This window comes from Rhyacophila brunnea, unplaced genomic scaffold (assembly GCF_057557595.1).
Source record: "Rhyacophila brunnea isolate RB1 unplaced genomic scaffold, BYU_Rbru_1.0 scaffold_2, whole genome shotgun sequence".
Classification (NCBI taxonomy): domain Eukaryota; kingdom Metazoa; phylum Arthropoda; class Insecta; order Trichoptera; family Rhyacophilidae; genus Rhyacophila; species Rhyacophila brunnea.
Genome location: NW_028232859.1, coordinates 52,344,095 through 52,364,538, shown reverse-complemented (window position 1 = coordinate 52,364,538; position 20,444 = coordinate 52,344,095). Strand labels below are relative to the sequence as shown.

Here is a 20,444-nt window from a genome sequence, read left to right as displayed (position 1 = left end):
CTTTATTATTTATTTAAAAAAAAATAGATAACTATAACTGAAGATATGCTGATTTTTCTTTAAAAAATGATTTTTTTAATTTATATTATAAAAAAGAAGATTTTCAAGTGAAAATATCTATGAAAAAAATAACAAAAAGTTATTGTTTTGATCATAGTAAAACATTCTTGTCCTGCGAGTTGAATAGAAAACTGTTCACCAAAATTTATGTGAATCATGTGACATGCGCACTGCTTTATATTAAAATGTCAGATATTACAAAAGGTATGTACCGAAACGTCACATTTCGATTTTTAATTTACCCTTATTAAAATTCTAGTCAAATCATATACCTGTATTTAAAAATATATATTTACTCCGTTGTAGATTGCGGTAAAATATGGATGAGATTGTTTGACCACAGACCTTTTCTAAGCGGTGAAATAAAATTTATGCTTCGAGAGTTTGAGGTGAGTAACTTCACAGTATTTTTCTAAATCTTCTAATTAGAAAAACTTCATAACATCATGCCAATTTAATTAAACTACATACCTAAATTATTATACCATTGTAGAAACCTTTTCCCCTTACATTCGTACAGTTTATGTGAGGTTTTTTTGTAATTTCAGGAAAAGAGGTCAGATAGGGAAGTAACCAATCTGTTTTCAGCTCTAGAGAATGCTACAGAAATCAAAGATAACCAAGTTGAACGTTTGAAAGAAAATGCTGCATTGCATCTACCAGAGCTAGCAACGCATATAGAAGACGCACATAGTGCTTACAAAGCTATCGAGAGCCTTCAATCTGAATTATCGCAGGTATTAACCATTTTTTCATCTCATATTGTCCATTTTTCTCATTCTGTTAAAAAATTAGTTGAAGCACTACATCATAAGAGAACATTAACCTTTTAGCTTATAATTAAAATCGACAACAATATTAAATTTCCCTAATCCTTTTGATATTTGATCTGTTAATATTTATTCAAATGATATGGTCGATGTCCAATATCGATTCTAGTATTAATAACTATTTAATATTAATACATTATTTTGGTACAAGTCGGTTTATGGGAAGCCAGGCGGGAACCGCGCCAATTTTGGCGAAATTCAAGAATGAAAACCTTAACTAACTCATAACACAACCTTACAAATAATCCAGTATATCGGCTATTTTCAAAATATTTTATGAATATTATGATACCCAAAATTTGGGTATCATTTCCAATATGGGTGTTACACTTCTCGGGGCTCTAGAAGTCTCGATGGTACAAAGAATACAAATACATCAGGGTTTCATATTTGGAAATCATTTTTTTGTTTTGAAGTCATGAGACTTTATGAATGTAAAAGAACAAACTTTGCAGTTGAATAGTTCTTCACCATTATGTGACATTTTACGTGTTTTAAGTGGTCAAACCTTACGCTGTATAAGAACAAACATTATTTCGTCTCTGTTCTGGCAGAATACACTAACTGGAGAATACTAGTTTTGAGTAATTTGACTTTGAAGTTGTTAAAATGTTTGAAATGGTCTATCATGTGAGTTTATTAAGTAATCGTAAAAAGGATGACTTTAAAATAAAGACTGTTTATTTATTAAGGTGTCATTTTTTCGAATTTGTGTCTTCTGCCAGAACAGTGACGTTTTATTTAAAATAGTTATTTTTGTTGACTTTAAATTTTCTCACTCACATTTGAAATATTTTTCAGGAGGCATCTTCGTAACAGCCTACTTCAATTATTTATTTATATACACAAATTAATGTATGCATCATTTTTTACAACAATGCTACTAAAATATAATGTACAAAATAATAAATAATCTTGTAAAATCTGAGTTTAGCTGACGTTATCATTTTTGACAGACTATACGGGGATGTGAGGTGCTACCAGTACAGTATCTAGCCAAAAAGTTTGGTAAACTCTAAATGATAGCAATCTGGGCATCTTTAGTTGTTCGATATGATTAGTAAATATTATTTTAATTTGCTTTACAGGATACAACGTTGGAAAGAAAACGAGAGGCTCGCAAAAAGGAATGGTCTCGGTTTACTGAGGAAATGTCCGATACTTACACCAGAATTGATAACGCTTTTGAACAAAAAGAAGAAGAATTGAAAGACTTTTATGCTGATTTAGAACATAAGCTTAATATCACCACAAAGTAACCCATCACTTACTTTATATCGTAAATTATTCTACTAATCTCTTGAAATGGATACTAAGGGTTTTATTTCAGATACGACTGTAAAAGTCTTGCCATCCCAAAAACTTAAAAGTTATTTAAGTGATCTGAAATATAAAAAAGGAATGCCTAAATCTATTGCAAAATTCAACAAAGAAAATGACATTGAAAATATATCTACAGATGTAAATTCTGATATGCAAAAAGTACATTCTGCAAGTCTTCTACAGTCTAAAGATTATGAACGAATAAAAAACCTCACCAAGAATGAAAGCGATGAAAAGGGGTATAATGTAGATGAAGTTATTCACAGATTGAAAAAAAATGATGACAGTTCTGATACAAAACAAACCGATGAACACATTGAATCGAGTGAAGAAAATAATGTTTTGAATAATGAAGACGTTCTCTGTGTCGCTGACCTAGAATGGCTGTCCTCATATTTAGAAGCAACACGAAAAGACGGAGAGTGTCACTATCTGCACGAATTATTGGAAGGGTCCAATATTATCCTTCCTCAAAATGAAACTATCAAACGTAATCCCGTACTAGAGGCGAGATGCGTTAAATTACGTCGTGACCAAATGAACAGAGACTACAGAGCTATGACTAAAGGCGTGGATAACGTCCGCGTTAGACAACCCGAGGAGACAATCGCATATCAAAGTAAGTCTATATATCCAAACTTTATGTTACTACGCCCCCCTTTAAAAAATCTTATCTTGGCGCCTCTAAAAAATGTATTAATACAAAAAAATCATTATTGACAGTATATACCAGGGTTGGCGAACCGTTTTGCATACGCGTGCCAACATTTGCCAAAAAATATGACTCTGTCTGACGTGCCAGAGTTGGCTCGATTTTTAAAGAAAATATTTTCGCCGCGGGCCGCAGGTTGGTCAATTTTTCGCAGTTGGCTCGTTTTTTTTAAGTATATATTTTGCTATATATTAGGTTGCACAATTTTCTCAAATGTCGTCACTATTTTTTTATATGTAGGTAAGTATAATATTCATTTGTAAACCTTTTTTGAAGTTTTTTATTGGTTTTCGTTCGCGTGCCATGCAAATTCATCTCGCGTGCCATAGGTTCGCCAACCCTGGTTTATACTATATATTATTTTTTAATGCAAAGGAGGTCCTTGTTTATTATATTAGCATAAAGTTTATCAAATTGCAGATAATTCAGCAAATCCCGTTTCGCAAAAATATGATGTTACGAATGGCAACATTACTTGCATTGCTTTGCTTGACTGAGTATTATATTCGTCACTTCGATTCAACTAAAATTGAACAAGGGTTTCACTCTGAATTTTTTGTTTCAATGAAGTATCGCATGATAATTTTATCATTTTTTTACTTTTGATTAGTAGTCAATCCAAATTAATCATCTTGGTTGCGCTTTCCTTTTGCCCTAGTCTGCAGCTCCCCAGGGAGGCACGCCTCACAGTTTGTAAATCGCCGGTCTATTCCTTGATTTTTTTCATTTGCTTTTTAAAACGATCTGGACCTTGGGCACTCCCGAGAGAAGTTTCTTAACAGGTTTTTTATATGATAAATGGTTGTTGACATATCGTCGCTATAGGATTGGTTTGTCGAATATCCGTTTTTGTCGAAATCGACCTTTTAATGCAGAATGATTTTTTGTATCTAAATGACCAGAACCATCCTTTTCTTTAAATTGCTTTGTAATTCATTCATACAGCATTCATATGCTGTAAAAACAACAATTTAAATACCTTCATGTATTTAAATATAGGATAATGTAATTTGTTTTTCATCTACTGAACATTTTACGTTTGGTCTATTCGACAAACCAATCCTAGAGCGACGATATGGATTTCTTGTTGAACCTCAAAGTCCCGTAAAACCCTGGTTGGAAATCACTGCTATATGTTAATGACAGCAATAAATTTTAACACAAACCCATAGCTCTTTTAATCATGAATGCCAAAATTATTGATTTTTTTTTCAACAAATTGTATAATTTTATTTCAGTCAAACATCTCAACAAGCAGCTGATAGCGGTTTTCCAATTTATCCTGTCAATCGCTGCCGGATTCCTTTTCGGTTTTATCGGCGTAGAGCTGATGATCGGGAGACTAGACTTTGGCTTCCGTCTTTTACTCGGAATCATGTGCGCCTTAATAATAGCCCTCGCCGAAATATATTTCTTGGCTAAAAAACTGAACGAGGAGATGAACGTTCCGGAGACAGTGCAAATAGGAGGGCCACCTGTGTTCGCCAATGCCAGCAATGAAAAACCACATAATGATTAATCCAAACCATTTCTGTATTATAATAGTCTATTTTAATATTGTTTTATTTTAATAAAAAGTTATCCATTAAATGTTTTATGACATAATAAACTGCTTTTTTTCATTGTAATATTGTCAACTATACTGTTGATTACTGCTCTCCATTTACATTTAAAATATAAGTTTTCATCTTAAAGATCGTCCGTCTGGGAAGGGGTCTGATATACAGGTCGGACCTTGACTCCTTGGTGGCACCAATCCCATGGCGTACTATACGTTTGTTTACAGTGAGAGGTAAGGGTGTGTAATTTTCCTGCCTTAGAAACAATTTAAAATTAATTTATAAAGCGAAAAATATAGATTTTCTTTGGATGGAACTAAAAAGCCTGATGCCACAATACATAAAATCTCAACCTCACTCTTGGATCCACATTTTTATTAAGAGTTGTTTGATTGGTAATTAATCTTCAAATGTGGAATAATATAGATGGAAGTGTGTTTTATGTCCTGTGTTCTGCCTAGATCCAGCGGAATTCACATTCACACGGAAACAGTGAGATCTCAGATGTAATGAGGAAACATTCGTTGACATTTTATTTATGATTTTCTCCATACATTTATTCACTTTTATAACGAGCTACTTCTCGGGTCAACCGAGCAAAACTGTTAATGTGTCGATCGTTTAAAAACATTTCACCCTACGCAATAAAATCCGACCGGGCAGTTAACTAGACCGATGCCGCTGGGATCGGATTACGTTTATGACACTAGTGAAGTGTCTAAGTACCTAATTGGTGTTTTCGCATACAACATTGAAAAAGTATCCACGCATATGGTTGAAATTGCATGTAAAAGATCCAAGCTTTGTGAAGTCAGGAGGTACCTACCAGTGCCGGCGACTCAGCATTTCATTACAATAAGCAACTTCTTTTGTAGTTTATGAATGCCATGCTTGTTTCGGGGATTTTTACGATTGTTTTCAGATTTTTTATCTTCTATGCTTAAATAGAATGTAGCGCGAAAAATGTTATATAACGAGTAATGCTTATAACTAACAAATTCAATCGGTCCCATCTTCCTCGTAATAACCAAGTTCAACTGTATACATGGTAGTGTCAAAAGGTAGAGGTAGGCTGTTAAGATTCGACATAAATAGTGTGTGCTAAACTTTATCAGTCATTTTTAATTGTTTTCATTGGACTAAGACTACAAATTGCAAATAGTTTATTTCGTTAGATGGTTTAAATTGGTCACTTTTTAAAAATCTATTAAACCCTGCCTAATCCAAGCTGTAATAGATAGATGAATATTTTTTGACTTATATCTATTATGGCTTGGTGAGGCAGGGTTTGATTGATTTTTTAAAAACTAACCAACGCTATCTGCAATTTATAGTCGTTAGTTCAATGAAAACAAATAGGTGCATACTATGACTGACAAAGTTCAGTGTATACTATTTATGTCGAATCTTAACAATAAGCGGATTTCTTTCTATAAATCCCCTGCCATGCTCAAGCAAGTTTACGAGGTTGGGCATGGGAACATTTACACTTTACAGGAACCTTAACAATACTAATAGGGACAATCGGTTATGTTTAAAAATGTTATTACTCCAAGTACTTCTAGCAGAATCCAATATCTGCGCATATCGTCTCTGTTCTGGCAGAACACACTAACTGGAGAATACTAATTTTGAGTAATTTGACTTTGAAGTTGTTAAAATGTTTGAAATAATGGTCTATCATGTGAGTTTATTAAGTATTCGTAAAAAAGATGACTTTAAAATAAAGACTGTATATCGTCACTGTTCTGGCAGAAGACACTAATTCGAAAAAAATGACATATTGAGTTAGTTATACCAAAATGTTCCTTATTTCAAACTTTACCGTCTGGAAATCTTCTTAATAAATAAACGGTCTTTATTTTAAAGTCATGCCTTTTACGATTACTTAATAAACTCACATGAAAGACCATTTCAAACATTTTAACAACTTCAAAGTCAAATTACTCAAAACTAGTATTCTCCAGTTAGTGTGTTCTGCCAGAACAGAGACGATATTTATTAAGATGGTTTCCAGACGGTAAAGTTTGAAATAAGGAACATTTTGGTACTAACTCAAAATGTAATTTTTTGGAATTAGTGTCTTCTGCCAGAACAGTGACGATATATTCTATACACAAGACTGCTATCGAGGGTAGTTTTGTACCGAAGTATTAACACTTATTGTAACAATAACAATAAATTCGTTGTAATTGTTACAATAAGTGCTGTTTTAATGCAGCCTCTCTTGGGTGTGCTAAATTTTAGAGCTATATAGACAGTTTTGGCTGTTGACGGCTTACTACTTATTGTAACAATTATAATACTTCGATACAAACATATGAAAAAGTACCCTCGAAAGGTCCTCGCAACTGACACAGTACGAGTACACCATCACCTCCCTTTTTTTACTCAGCAATGTTCACTCTCAACTAAACAGACCCGTTTCAACAAATTTATAGTGGCATTCACATTCATACATTTCAACAGAATGTGTCTTGAGAGTGGCCTCTGCAATGAGAACGAAACGTCGAAGAATAATATGCAGTAACAACCCAAAACCTAATACGATAACGGACAACTTTGAAAGGGTTACATGTAAGTTGTGCGTATTACATTTCGCCGTAAGCTTTCTTATCGGAAAGAGATGACCGTATACTGTACATTAATTCAATTTTCATAGCTGATTTAGGCAAAATTCAAGAATGAAAACCTAGCCTAACAAATAATCCAGTATATCGGCTATTTTCAAAATTTGTTTGCCGCTGGCTTTTTGTAAACTGACAAGAACCGTGTTTTATTTATACATGAATTTTACCTCAGTACTAAACCACCCAAAGAGGTTGGACAGTCTTTAATATACGACCATATATTTCCGATTCAACATTTCACGGTGAAGTGTGATACAGAGAACTGCATACGTAGAAATTTCCGGACACGTCGTGAAAGTCCCAAGTAATATAATATGTTACAAGTACTGTCTCTATCTTAGAACCCACACTCAATCTGTGAAGAAATGAAAAATCATACGAGGTAAATAATTATTTATTAAAATTCAATATCACCATTGTACAATAAACATATAGTTTGAGTGAAAGTTTATTATACTTAATATATAATATTATTCAATAGACAGATACGATGGCCAATGAGTGAACAGAAGAGAAGCTGAGAAATTATTGCTAACGTCTAGTGTGCACATAATGTGAAAAGAATTCACAATGAAGGAATCTATCAAATATGGAGGAAATTGCCAATTTAATTAGGTACAGCAGAATGTCGCTAACCCGGTACTGTCTGAGCTGGATGGTTGTGTCTCGCAACTTGTAATAACATTATCAGCAATATTATGTTTTGCTACTAACCATAAAACATGACTTTTTTTAAATTCTTATGTAGAAAATGCATAAAACCACAAATATTATATGTACATACTTGAGACACTTTCATGTTTTTTTTCCAGTTTTCCATATATTCCAATAATCCGATACCAATAGGTTTACTATAGTACCAGATTAGTGAGATTTTACTATACTTTATATGTTCAAATATCACATTTTTTAATAGTTTCATTTAGTACATTACATGTATTACATTAATACACCCGAGATCACAAGAGGATGAAAAATATTTATTTTTGAATGAGAATGAATAAGCCTCTGAGTATAAGTATTAAAAATATATGGATTTCAATAAATTGTCATAAAATATCCATAAAAGTGTTGCTATCCACAAATGATATAAGTAAAATGAACAATATGTATTGAAAGTTTAAATTTATATTAAAAACTATAATAGGTATTATGAACCATTCATGAAACAAAAAAAATGTATTATTAAATTTGACACATTATTTTTAAAATGACAGAACGGTGTCCATACATAATATAATCATATTCATCCAACATGGCAATGTAAATGCATCAAAAAGTAGCTAACATATTAAATTTGGATTAAGACACATTATGAATAGGTCACATACATAGGATACAATACACTAATATTTGACAATACTGCACGGTTCTACGATACAGAGTGGGAGGTAACACAGTTTAATCAAACATTGTCCATATCATGAATCAATCAGTTTAATTAATGTTTACAGTAATGTGATAGTCGACCAATATTAAGATTATTTCAACATTTGCTACATAACAAAAAGTTAGGATTTCTAATCATTTATATGTGCTGAAAAAAAATGCATACTTACATACATATTTTGTTCTATTAAATTTCATGAGGTATGTATTAACTTTTCAGAATGGTTGAAATATTTTAACTATCGAGTTCTGAAATCAAACTGTCAATGGCAGACAGTCAAATATTGTAGCATTTTAAATAAGTTACATCGAGAAAAAAGTGCACTAAAACATCTACATAAGTCATAAGGTATTAGGATGCAATAATTGTATAGTATGTATATGCTACAAGACAACATTACAAATCTCATCAATGATAAAAGGTAGGTATATATTGTTTTGGCTAGATATTCATGGCTGAATTGTAAGCCTAAATCGATCACAAATTGGTAATTTCCCGATGGTTGAAGATTACGAGGGAAGATAAGTACAGTATAACCCCTATTTTACGTTTTTTATGGGACTGGAAAAAAAAAACCTAATTGGAGGGAAAATGTAAAAGTGGGGTTTGAAAAAAAGAACATTTAAAATTTATGTTCCTAAAAAAATAACGTTTTATTAAAAAACAACATTCAATTTAAATTTTTATTGAAAAAATCATGTATATTAGTTTGTTGTATTTTTGTTATATAATTCTCTTTCAAGACTATATAAACATTTAAAAGTGTCATGTTGAATATCAGCAAAGCTTGTAAAGTAGGTTTTTAAACCCTCGGTGAACCTCATTGCTTCTTCTTTTGTTGGAATATCAACCTCTTCTTCATCAGACAGTTCTTCAGAAGCGCGCGTAACTCGCATATTTTGAATATTTCCGACGTAAATCGCGGGAAAGAAAAACGTAAATGCGGGTATTAAATGTACTGAAATACATCGGGACTGAAAAAATTACACGCAATTGCTGGGAAAACGTGAATTCCGGGCACGTAAAAACGAGGTTATACTGTAGTTCGTAATCAATTTTGGCATGGTAAAAAAATTTAAATATTTATCTTTGACTAGACTAGTCCAATAGAAAACTAAATCTTGACTATATTCATAACAAGTAAATAAAATGGTATAAATGCTATTCTATATAAAACGTATTTATGTTGGCAGAAAGTTCATCGAAGCTTTAGTAACAAAAGAAATAATTACAAAATATGGTAAAGCGCGATGGTAAAAATAAAATTAATTTACTGAAATTCCTGTAACCTTCATAAATATAATAATATTATGTATGTATAATTATTAATATAGTATATAATATTATGTGTTTCTGTTATTGTGACAAGCTGTCTCTTCAATATTATCATTAAATTTCAATATAAGGCATCGACAATCTTGACGTTTCAAATTTCAGACATAATATATAATTCTAAAATAAGGCGCTTTCAGTTTCCATGTTTTTCACATATGGTGATTCATAATTAGCTGTCAATGCTTTTAAATATACGTTCTATCGTAAGAGAAAATTTATGGTGAAACTGTGTTCATAAGCAATCACTATATAATTACATAAATTTGTAATAATTATTTGGACGATAGTGAAAATTCATCAACTTCAATATAAATATGTGAAATATATTATATCTTATGTAGAATAAATATTTTTTTATATTGTCAATTACTATAACATGAATGTAAATATAATTTTATTATAATTAAGATTGTATATCATATAATATATGAATATAATTTTAAATTATTTAATACAGAATTAAAATTTGAGTTTACATGACAAGGCGATCTATCAAAATATTTGGAACAAGCAATAATCGTACCTCGGATAAACCTCATTGGTTACGATATCTGAACAACTTTATAGCGACTCACAACATTTATATTTTATTACAGTCTAAGCTAAGGGCTCCCAACCATCTTCGAAACATGACCCCTTTTGTAATAACCGAGTAACCAACCAGTGAGGACATTTGCAGAAACGGGCATTTTTAATATGATAAAGGAAACACATTAAAAAATAATCCATCATAATATATTCATTTATAATACTAATCTCCGTTTGTTAGTGTCAAGCGCTGCAATTTTGCTTGAAATTTTGATTTTGCATCTGCTTTTAAATTAGCAAACATTACTTTGATTTTGTTTTACTAGTCTCTTTAATGGTGTCAACTGTCTATTTTTCATGGAAAGACGTTGCATTAATTTAAAAAAAAATACAATACTTATGTAGTACTTATTCTACGTTATTTTATCAACATCAATACCGGTTTTGTCTGCTTCAATCGGACTCCAACGACCAGTTGCCAGTGTCACTAGTTTCTGCTTGTTTGTTGTTTAAAACTAAAAATGAATTTGATATTGAACATCAAGATCAATATTGTTTTAGTTCACTATTTAGTCAGTGAACCGCTAGAAAACACCCGCGGATTGGGAACCCGTGCATAGATCAAGCGACAGTTTTCCAAGCTAAGACTAAAACATCAATGTCTTTTTGTAAATATGTCCAGATTCTCTCTCTATGTAATTGTAATACAATATATAGTGTAATATTTTTACAATTCAAATTTTTTCTTATTATGGTGTTTTGTTTTACCAGCAAAATGGCATTTTTCGGATGTCGCTTGATCGGCAATACATAGTCCAATTCTATAATTATTACTCTTCTACTTGAACGATATCCTAACTCATTAAATGGAGCATACTCCAAGAATTCCTGTCATTCACCAATCTTCCAACTTCTGCACTTATCATCATTACAAAGCAGGTACCCCACGATCAGTTGTAAAGTTGTTAAATATTAAATGTACATCGGTAGCTTTGAAGCTTATAAGATCAATTACGAAATCAAAATACATAACTTTGATGAAATACATTATATTAAAGTTTATGAGCTATGTCTACGTTTTCGGTTTTGCCGATTTTTAACAGTAATTGGTAGTACTCTTAAAACATAACAATAATATAGCTGTCGTGATAAAAATATATAGATAATTTAACAGGCTTATTTTTAAAATTCAGATTTAATGTTAAAATTCAATGGAAAATCAACACGCATACATTCAATAGAGACAGACAAATGTTTCAGAATTTGATGACTATGTACATTGTAAATGAATAACAAGAAAACTAAAATGTTTGTTGAATTTTTCTCTTAAAACATAACAATCTCAGCAAAGGTACAAAAATCATGTATACAATACAGCGTTAATAATTGGCATAGTGGAAGATACAATCAAAGTTGTGTGTTTTGCTTATACTGAGTAAAAACGTACAAAAACTATTTCATTTGATGATGAATATATAAACTTAATTTTAACTAAAATAAAATACTAAATAAAAATTACATAAGCACTGACATTAAAATATAATGTAAGTCAACTAACAATAAAACAATATTACCAATATAATTTTAAATGCGAAATAATAAATTTAAAAATACAGTTGAACTTGGTTATTACGAGGAAGATGGGACCGACTGAATTTGCTCGTTATAAGCGGTACTCATTATATCAGAGAATAGGTATTTTATAAGCAGTCACATAACAAAAAAAGTCGAAAATAAAAAATCTGAAAACCATCGTAAAAACCCGCGAAACCAGCATGGCCTTCATAAACTACAAAAGAAGTTGTTTATTGTAATGAACGCTGGTAGGTACTGTCACCAGATGGGAAAAAAACCCCTGGTCCGCAGTTTCAAATCACATATCCACAACCTAATCATACGCCCTTGAATTAGGATTTGCCTCCCCTGATTTACGAAATATCATCGCAACGCACTTCGACAGGCGAAAGCGGGCCGAGTACCTGATCATTTTTCTAAGAAATTTCAGGCGACCTTGAATACTGACCGCCGAGGCAGAGTTAAACATTTCTCGAATAACCCGCGCCCCTCTGCCCCTCTCCTGAGTAGGATGGGCCCGCTAAAAATTAAAGATGCTTTTAAAAAAATAAAGTTAGTTGAGATTTACCCTACAATGAAGTGACAACACAAAACCAGTGTTACGTCGGCGCGTAGCGTCGCCCGCGGGAACCGTATAATCAACCGTGTTTCTAACCATTTTTAAATCGATCGTCAATAACCCGTAATCGTTGTAATACCAATCGGTGACTCGCGCAAAAACCCAACGAAAGTTAATCAATTCCCTAGTGAGTGAAAAAGTGAATCTCTTTCCCCGTTATTGTGTTATTAATAATCCCTATAACCGCCTCAAAACCACGCGTCGCGTCCTCGACAAAAACGTTTTCGCGCCCGTTTGGCCAATGTGTTCAAACACGTGCTCCCACATAGTGACTGTGCCATAGCTAAATCTAAGACTCCTTTAAGTGTAATTAATGATGTAATCCAACCAATGTCTGGAAAGTTAATGTAATTAAACGACCCTGCGCAGGGAAATTGTCAAATCAAAGACGTGTTTTATCTTGAATTATATGTCCTGATGTCCACACAACCCTCAATCAAGGTGATACTCGTGAAGAACGCTGCCAGCATACATGTGAGTTCTTCACCCTTTCCTCTCGGTATCAGTACCTACGGACTTCACAAACCTTGGCTTTTTCAACCATATGCGTGGATCCTTTTCATTATTGTCAGCGAAAACAACAATTAGGTAGGTACTTAGACACTTAACTAGTGTCATAAACGTGATTCGTCCCCGGCGGCATCCTGTCCGATCGGATTTTATTGCTTAGGGTCGAAATGTTTTTAAACAATCGACACATTAACAGTATTTTAGCTCAGTATATCCGATAAGTTGCTCATTATAATAGTGAATAAATGTATGGAGAAAATCATAAACCAAAATGTCAAAGAATGTTTCCTCATTACATCCAAGATCTCGCTATGTCCGAGATCGTAATAACCGAGTTCGACTGTAGTGCATAATATAAACTAGTAAAATTTAAAAGTTGAGATTATTATCAGGATATGAATGAAATGATTTTTTGGGTACACGTAATGTAGTTTTAGTATTACTGTGGGGAATATTGTGTTGAGGTAAAAATAGTAAATACACTGTTGTGGAACCTCCGCTTATAATATAATTAAATCATTCCGAGGCCATCGGATTCTCTGTTGTTTGATTTCTCGAAGAACATCGCATCCTGGAATTAAATAAGAAAAAATATATTTAGTCCTTTTTCTTTTACATGTTACACGGCGCGGCAGTGGCAAAGGGTGCCTGTTGAAGGTAGGTAGGCTGCGGCAGGTAACTGAAAGAAAGTCCTAGGACAGCCAAATTTACAGGACTTAAATTTGAATTTTGTTTATCTTCAGTATTGTACTGAACAAAAATATTATATAGCAGCATTTTATAATAGATATTTCACAAAAAAAGACAACAGGCACTGAAATAGATATAAAAAAGTACATGGAAACACAACGCACAAAACCGAGTGGAATGGAATTTGCTTGGAGTCAGCGTTGCCAATTTAGCGTTTTTCTTACCAGATGTAGCATTTTTCGATCGGCATCTAGCTTGCAAAAAACGCATCTGGCTCGTGGCGTTTTTTGATGCATCCAACAGCTTTAAATGTGTTGAAAAAACGTTAGATATCTAGTTTATTTATTTTCATGCGCATCAAATTTCTGACTATCGGAAAATTCCTAAAAATCCTATTTCAGTGAGAAATAAAATACGATGAAACAATTTCATGCATTATTTAAAGTTTATATATATTATTCCGAATCTCGGCGTATATAAAATAATAATTTAACAATTTTATTGATCTAAATTGTATGTACTTTAATTCTCTATGAAATTCTCTATCAAACATGAAACGAAACTTGAACACCGTTGACACAATATCGGTATTTTGTTGTCAATTTTGAAAGATATGTCTGTTAAAACGTGTGATTTTTACATGTATCGATATTTTTTCGATTTTTGCACTTTTTATCGATACGCAAAACAAAAGATATTGACTTTGTTCTTGGTAGATAAGTAAATTTTCTTGCAATTTTATTTTCACAAAATCTACCGTTTTTTCCTGCCAAATAACTTTTTTTCATACCCTGTCTGGCATGTTTTTGTCAACGACAGTTGGCAACACTGTTTGGAGTGGCGTTCATCCAGCAGTGGATTGATCCAGCTTGATGATGATCATAATGATCACTTTTTTAAGCATATATATATATGTTTAAAATATACTTACAATCAAGAAACAAGCTCCTAGAAGCACCGCCTTCATTCTGACATCCAAGTCCATTGGGAAAGTTATGCCAAAGTAGTCGGCATCGGTGAACATTTCTCGCAGCATGCCTGACCATTGTTTTGAAATTTTACCAACAACTGTTTCGCCATCCTTGGCCAAGACCTAAAATTAACAAAGAGATATGAAATTTAATATTAGAACACATACAAAATGTCAATCTTATATTAAAATAATTGCATAATAAGTTTGATGAGATAAAAATCTGCCACTTAAAATTCTCCTTAAATAACTACAGTTACAGCTGGTGGTGAAGCACAGGAGGTGCTCAATTCGTCAGAAAGTTCCAAAATCAGACACATATTTTATACAAGGCCGCTCACGTGAACACTCAAAAAAGACGAGACTGAAACTCCAGTATGTATCTAGCTAATGTATTTCAATGGCGGCTCGCTGACGGCAAGACTCGAATCTCTGTCTCAAAATGTCCGCGACCGAAACCGAAGAGACGCGACATGCTAGTCTCCCTGTTTCTTAATTTCCAGTCACCCATAAAACAGTGGTACCAATATCAGTAGATTCGGTAAAATTGGTAGCAATGAAATTCATTCTTGAAAATTGATGTTTTCTTGTGCAGTCACCGATTTGTTAAAATTATGTCAAGAATTACATATTATATACGGCAATAAATTATTATTCACCAACCTGAAATTCAATATCTCCACAAAAGCTAAATCTACACATCGGTCCCTTGATTTTGAGCACCACTTCGCCGCTGGCATTTTTAATTAAATACGACGGATGGAAGATGGACCATTCCTGCTCCACGGTGCCTATTATGGTGCCAGGCGGTGAGCTGATCTCCATTGTCTGAAGACAGCAAGGGAAGCAACAGGATTCACACGCCAAAGGTCGGTGCATGTTGATTACCTGGAAAATGTAATTAAGTATTTATATAATACACTTAACTAAAAACGCAGGAAACCATTTGGAAACTAATTTAAATCATTTTATTACATGACGATGTCTACCAAATATACGATTAGAGGTTTTTCCCAAATAATTTACAAAATTTATGCATATTTATGGATATTATACATAAAATACTGACATATTATTGACAGTATGAAATACATAATTAATTAGCACACATTTCATCCTTTCAGAAGGAAATTCTCAATTGGTTTGATAAATTGGAAAGCCGTAGATATCATAATTTAATCAGTTGTCAACGTCCCTTTAAGATGATTTCCTACCTTAGTTGAAGACCTTAAAGTATGTTAGTACTATTTTAGGAAATCTATATTGCCCTGCTAAGTAAAAAGACAGTATTTTTAGTTTTAGTGAAATGAGAACCCTTTAAACATTAAACTAACCTTTCTCATAAAGTAAAATTATTGGATGTTTTTGACAGTCTCTAAATAGACAGTGTACATTTTACATACATAATATAAGAAAAAAGTGGTTTTAAACTTGTAAACTATACTAGCTAGTAAACTAACTACATGAAAAATTACAAACATTTTCACATTATGTGTGGCTTTCTGGTTACAATTGATCATTGTGTATATTATACAGGGTTCCCCAAACATTTTCTGCAATGGAACACTTCGCAAACCCGAAAATTTTAACGGAACACTAAGTTTATTTTGTAGGTTATTTATTAGCGCAGCTAACCGTTCTGCCAATTTTGGCAACTGTCGTTAAACTGACAGAACTTGTCAGTTGGTCAGTTAAAAACAATATACCCCATCTTTTTCATGCGCACGGTGTGAGAAAAGTGGTCCTCCGCCTGTACCTAGATCATGGCCCCCACATCCCGAAGCAGGCCCCCTAGCTAGGATCTTTGGCGGGCCCCCTAAGGCAATGTGACGATCTACAGTTGCATATTCCAAATAATGTTTGAGGTAAAATTCAGGGTATTTTTAGCGATTTTTTGTATTTTTAATACACCCACTTTTATGTTGATATGTACAATTATGGACATGTCAAATATCGACAATAATCAAAAATTGTAAATATGGCAAAACCACATATTATTAAATGTTAGTATGCTTGAAGTGAAACAGCGCCGCAGGCAACATTTTTTTACTATTAGTGCATGTTTGTGATGTGTGTTTTTCTCACTTGGCCAGAAGATCTTTAAATGTGTTGCAGTGTATGAAACCTTTCCAAATGGTCGCGGAACACCTATTCAGGTTCGGCAGAACACTGGTGTTCTGCGGATCATAGTTTGGGAAACCCTGGTATATAATATCGTCACCGTTCAAGCAAAAGTCACCAACCCTGAAAATGGCAGTTTTGAGTTGAGTATATCACCCGAAGCGTAAAATTATGTTCTTTAAGATGCAAAACTCACCACGGTACATTAGTTAGTAAAATTTTGCTTAAATCTGAATTATTTGTTTTTCACTAAATGACTTTCGATAAAATCTTAACAGGCAAAAGTCATTATAGGTGAATAGACATTATTGACTATACAAAAAAAATAAATCCTTCGTTATAAATATACAAGTAAAAGTCAGGTGAGTTTTACTGATCCTTCTTTTGGCTAACATTGTTCAGATTATTAACAAGCAAAAGTCACCAAACCATAATTCAGCTACCTTGCCTCCTTCAAAACCTTCCAGATGTTTTAATTAGCATCAAAAAGTAAAATTACCTTAAAGAAATTATTAAGAAGACATGAGAAAATAATTTAATGTACGAGGGTGGGTCAATAATTCCTTAGAAAAAAGCATTAAAACAGTTTTTATTTTTGTATTTTTTTTTTATTTCTCAACATAATCTCCTTGGAGCTCAATACACTTGGTTAGACGTTTCTCAATTTTTTTTAAACCGTCAGAAAAATAAGTTTTCGGAAGGTCCTCAAAATAAGCATTTTTCCGATCGATGACTTCTTCATTTGAAAAAAAACGTTGTCCACTTAGCCATTTTTTTAAGTTTGGGAAAAGGAAAAAGTCACTGGGGGCTAAATCTGGCGAATACGGTGGGTGGTCGACCAATTCGAACTTCAATTCTTCAATTTTAGCCATTGATCGTAAACATGTGTGAACACGGGCATTGTCCTGATGAAAGAGGATTTTTTTCCTGTTTAAATGAGGCCGTTTTTCTTCAATTTTGTTTTTTAGCTGGTCCAATAAAGATGCATAATAATCCCCTGTTATTGTTTTTCCTTTTTCCAAATAGTCAACGAAAATAATTTCACGTGCATCCCAAAATACAGTAGCCATAACCTTACCAGCTGATTTTACGGTTTTCGCCTTCTTTGGACATGGTTTGCCTTCGCAATCCACTGCTTTGACTGTTCTTTCGTCTCGGGAGTATAGTGGTGTATCCATGTTTCATCTACAGTCACAAAGCGACGAAAAAATTCATCCGGATTGCGTTGCATGAGCGACAACAGGGCTTTAGAGGCCACCACCCTATTGCGTTTATTGTCGACTGTGAGCAAACGCGGCACCCATCTTGCAGAAATATTTTTCATGCCCAATTTGTCATGTAAAATAGAAATGACGCTACCTTTTGAGATCCCTGTAACCTCAATTATCTCACTCAACTTTAATCTTCGGTCACTTAACACCATATCGTAGATTTTATTGATCATTTCTGGTGTAGTCACCTCTACAGGACGTCCTGAGCGTGGTTCATCCTTTGTTGATGTACGACCACGTTTAAATTCATTTAACCAGTTATAAATAGTTGCAAGTGAAGGAGCAGATATGCCGTGAACTAAATCCAACTCATTTTTTATTTCCTTTGCTGTTAACCCTTTTATATTAAAATGTTTAATAACAGCTCTAAACTCAATTTTCTCCATTTTCCATTTTTCCATTTTCCACAAGCAAATTTTTTTTTTAAATGTACGAGAAACACACAACAACCCGACCAATCTGATTGAAACTTCGCAGCATACTGAATCGGTAGTGCCGCTGCATGAAAACAAACCGCTTACAGTACTAGTCGCGCCACCTGTCGGCTTTTCTAAGGACTTATTGACCCACCCTCGTAGATAAAACCTTAAAAACATTAAAATCTGATTTTTCCTGCATTTTCAAACTTTCAAATTGCGATATCTCAAAACTATGTTTTTAGGGTTGGTGACTTTTGCCTGAACGGTGACGATATATTATGTTGAATATTATCTATCTTCAGTGGCACATTTAGTGATATAGAGGCCCGACGCATTGACTGATTTCGAGGCCCCCTACGATAAAAATGAACAATCTAATTTTAATTTTCCAAATAAATCCATGCATTGAAACAAATTTTAATTTGCTTAATATTTATAGGTGCATTCATATATACCTACCTAAACACCTACAAGTTAAATAAAAAGAAATCTGTATTAAAAAGACAAAGTGACATAGGGCACACATTTTCTTTGTTTTGTTCACTATTCGTATCTACATACAAAATTAACCTATTTTTACTTATAATCAAGAGCTATTAGAACCCCTACTTTTATGCAGGGATTTTATTGTGCTTTGGGCTATACCTATTTTCCACTCAGTTTGTGAAAAATATGCATCACTCTTCAAATTTCAATATAATTTAATAACTAAATTTGTAGGCCCCCTTTTAAATTTTCTCACGAATCGGTTGCGTCATGTCGCGTTAGGGAAACGCGCCTCTGTCCATCTTGCGAATTTCTAACCATATCAAGCTTTTAAATTGCTTTATTATTTTATAAATAGTTTACCTTAATAAACTTTTGCGAAATCACATGGAACCCCAGACCATTAACTTGCAGAACTGTGGTTGGGAGTCAATGTCCAACAATTATGTCATTTTACAAATTATGAAATTTACTAGGTTCATTATTACATAATATATGAGTAATGATATTCAAGGACCTTTAAACCTGTTTGTAAAAATAATGAATTATGTAGGCACCTAGAATCTTTGATTTCACTTTAATTCATATTACTTTTATTACATACACAATAAAACTTGATAGAAAGAGTTAACCTAAGTTAACTTAGACTTGTAACAAGGCTTCAGACAAAATTACCTGGTTGCGATAGTTGTCGAGAATTTTCATTTCAAAGGGTCTTAAGGAGCCGCAGCAGTTCCTGGTGAAGCAGTCATTGTCTTCCACAGCGTAGTACACCTTCTGGCCGATGCTGTTCTTGACAGTGAACTTATTGTTGGTCTCGAAGCCTGTCAGCGCCTCCAGGATCTCCACTTTCTGATGCACCAACAGCTGGTCAATCATAGAAAGGTATTCCAAGCCGGGTGGACAGTTGGGTAGCCCTTGCGGTATATTCATCCATCCACCTGCGAATTGAAAGATACAAAAAATAAACTAAATAATTTTTCTTCAGGTGGTCTATCTGTGACAGAGACATTGCAGATTCTATTATTATGAAGGATGACAATTAATTGATGAAAATTAAAAAAGAAGTTTTAGAAGCTTTAATATTGTCCAAGTATGTCAACCAGTGTTACATACTAGTCAAGAAGAGTATCAAAATACCAAATCAAAGGTCTACATTTCTTGAAGCATTAGCGTTATAAATTACTACAATAATCTCTTTATAGAATGGCCATTGTAATGACCCCAAAACACAGTAGCGAAGGGTGGAGGTAGGCTGTTAAGATCCGCCATAAATAGTGCACATTACACTTTGTTAGTCATACCTATTTGTTTTTATTGAACTAAGATTACAATTTACAGATGGTATTGGTAAATTTTTAAAAATCAATTAAACTCTGCCTAAGCCAAACCATAATAGTTTTGGTATATTTTGGC

The 20,444-nt window shown here is 33.2% G+C and overlaps 3 protein-coding genes across 5 annotated transcripts in view; 2 read left to right on the top strand and 1 right to left on the bottom strand.

Moving 5' to 3' along the window:
• Window positions 1-237: 237 nt before the first annotated feature.
• On the top strand, window positions 238-2,149 carry Muted (biogenesis of lysosome-related organelles complex 1 subunit 5). The gene is made up of 4 exons (XM_085947288.1): window positions 238-264; window positions 367-449; window positions 609-797; window positions 1,979-2,149. Exons 1-4 carry the CDS (start codon window positions 246-248, stop codon window positions 2,147-2,149), a joined length of 462 nt encoding a protein of 153 aa, XP_085803414.1. The 5' UTR covers window positions 238-245.
• Window positions 2,150-2,195: 46 nt separating this feature from the next.
• Window positions 2,196-4,527, top strand: LOC147072500 (uncharacterized). The gene is made up of 2 exons (XM_085947287.1): window positions 2,196-2,832; window positions 4,164-4,527. Exons 1-2 carry the CDS (start codon window positions 2,196-2,198, stop codon window positions 4,442-4,444), a joined length of 918 nt encoding a protein of 305 aa, XP_085803413.1. The 3' UTR covers window positions 4,445-4,527.
• A 6,508-nt stretch (window positions 4,528-11,035) lies between these two features.
• scramb1 (phospholipid scramblase 1) overlaps window positions 11,036-20,444 on the bottom strand; it is a 34,465-nt gene continuing 25,056 nt past the window's right edge. For 2 of the 3 annotated variants that reach the window (XM_085947285.1, XM_085947286.1), the window contains 4 exons: window positions 19,704-19,969; window positions 15,395-15,619; window positions 14,693-14,854; window positions 11,036-13,642 (listed from right to left, as the gene is read on the bottom strand). In XM_085947285.1, the coding sequence (XP_085803411.1) occupies window positions 13,583-13,642; window positions 14,693-14,854; window positions 15,395-15,619; window positions 19,704-19,969 (713 nt within the window). In that variant the 3' untranslated portion in view covers window positions 11,036-13,582. The remainder of the gene's footprint in view (window positions 13,643-14,692; window positions 14,855-15,394; window positions 15,620-19,703; window positions 19,970-20,444) is intronic. The other variant, XR_015070657.1, reaches the window with a different exon arrangement.

Excerpts from the sequence above, each read along its gene's own strand:
- Muted (XM_085947288.1), top strand. Across the intron at positions 450-608 it reads TTATGCTTCGAGAGTTTGAG|GAAAAGAGGTCAGATAGGGA; the intron begins GTGAGTAACTTC and ends TTGTAATTTCAG. Across the intron at positions 798-1,978 it reads TTCAATCTGAATTATCGCAG|GATACAACGTTGGAAAGAAA; the intron begins GTATTAACCATT and ends TTTGCTTTACAG.
- LOC147072500 (XM_085947287.1), top strand. The coding sequence starts at position 2,196 with ATGGATACTAAGGGTTTTATTTCAGATACGACTGTAAAAGTCTTGCCA. Across the intron at positions 2,833-4,163 it reads GGAGACAATCGCATATCAAA|TCAAACATCTCAACAAGCAG; the intron begins GTAAGTCTATAT and ends ATTTTATTTCAG.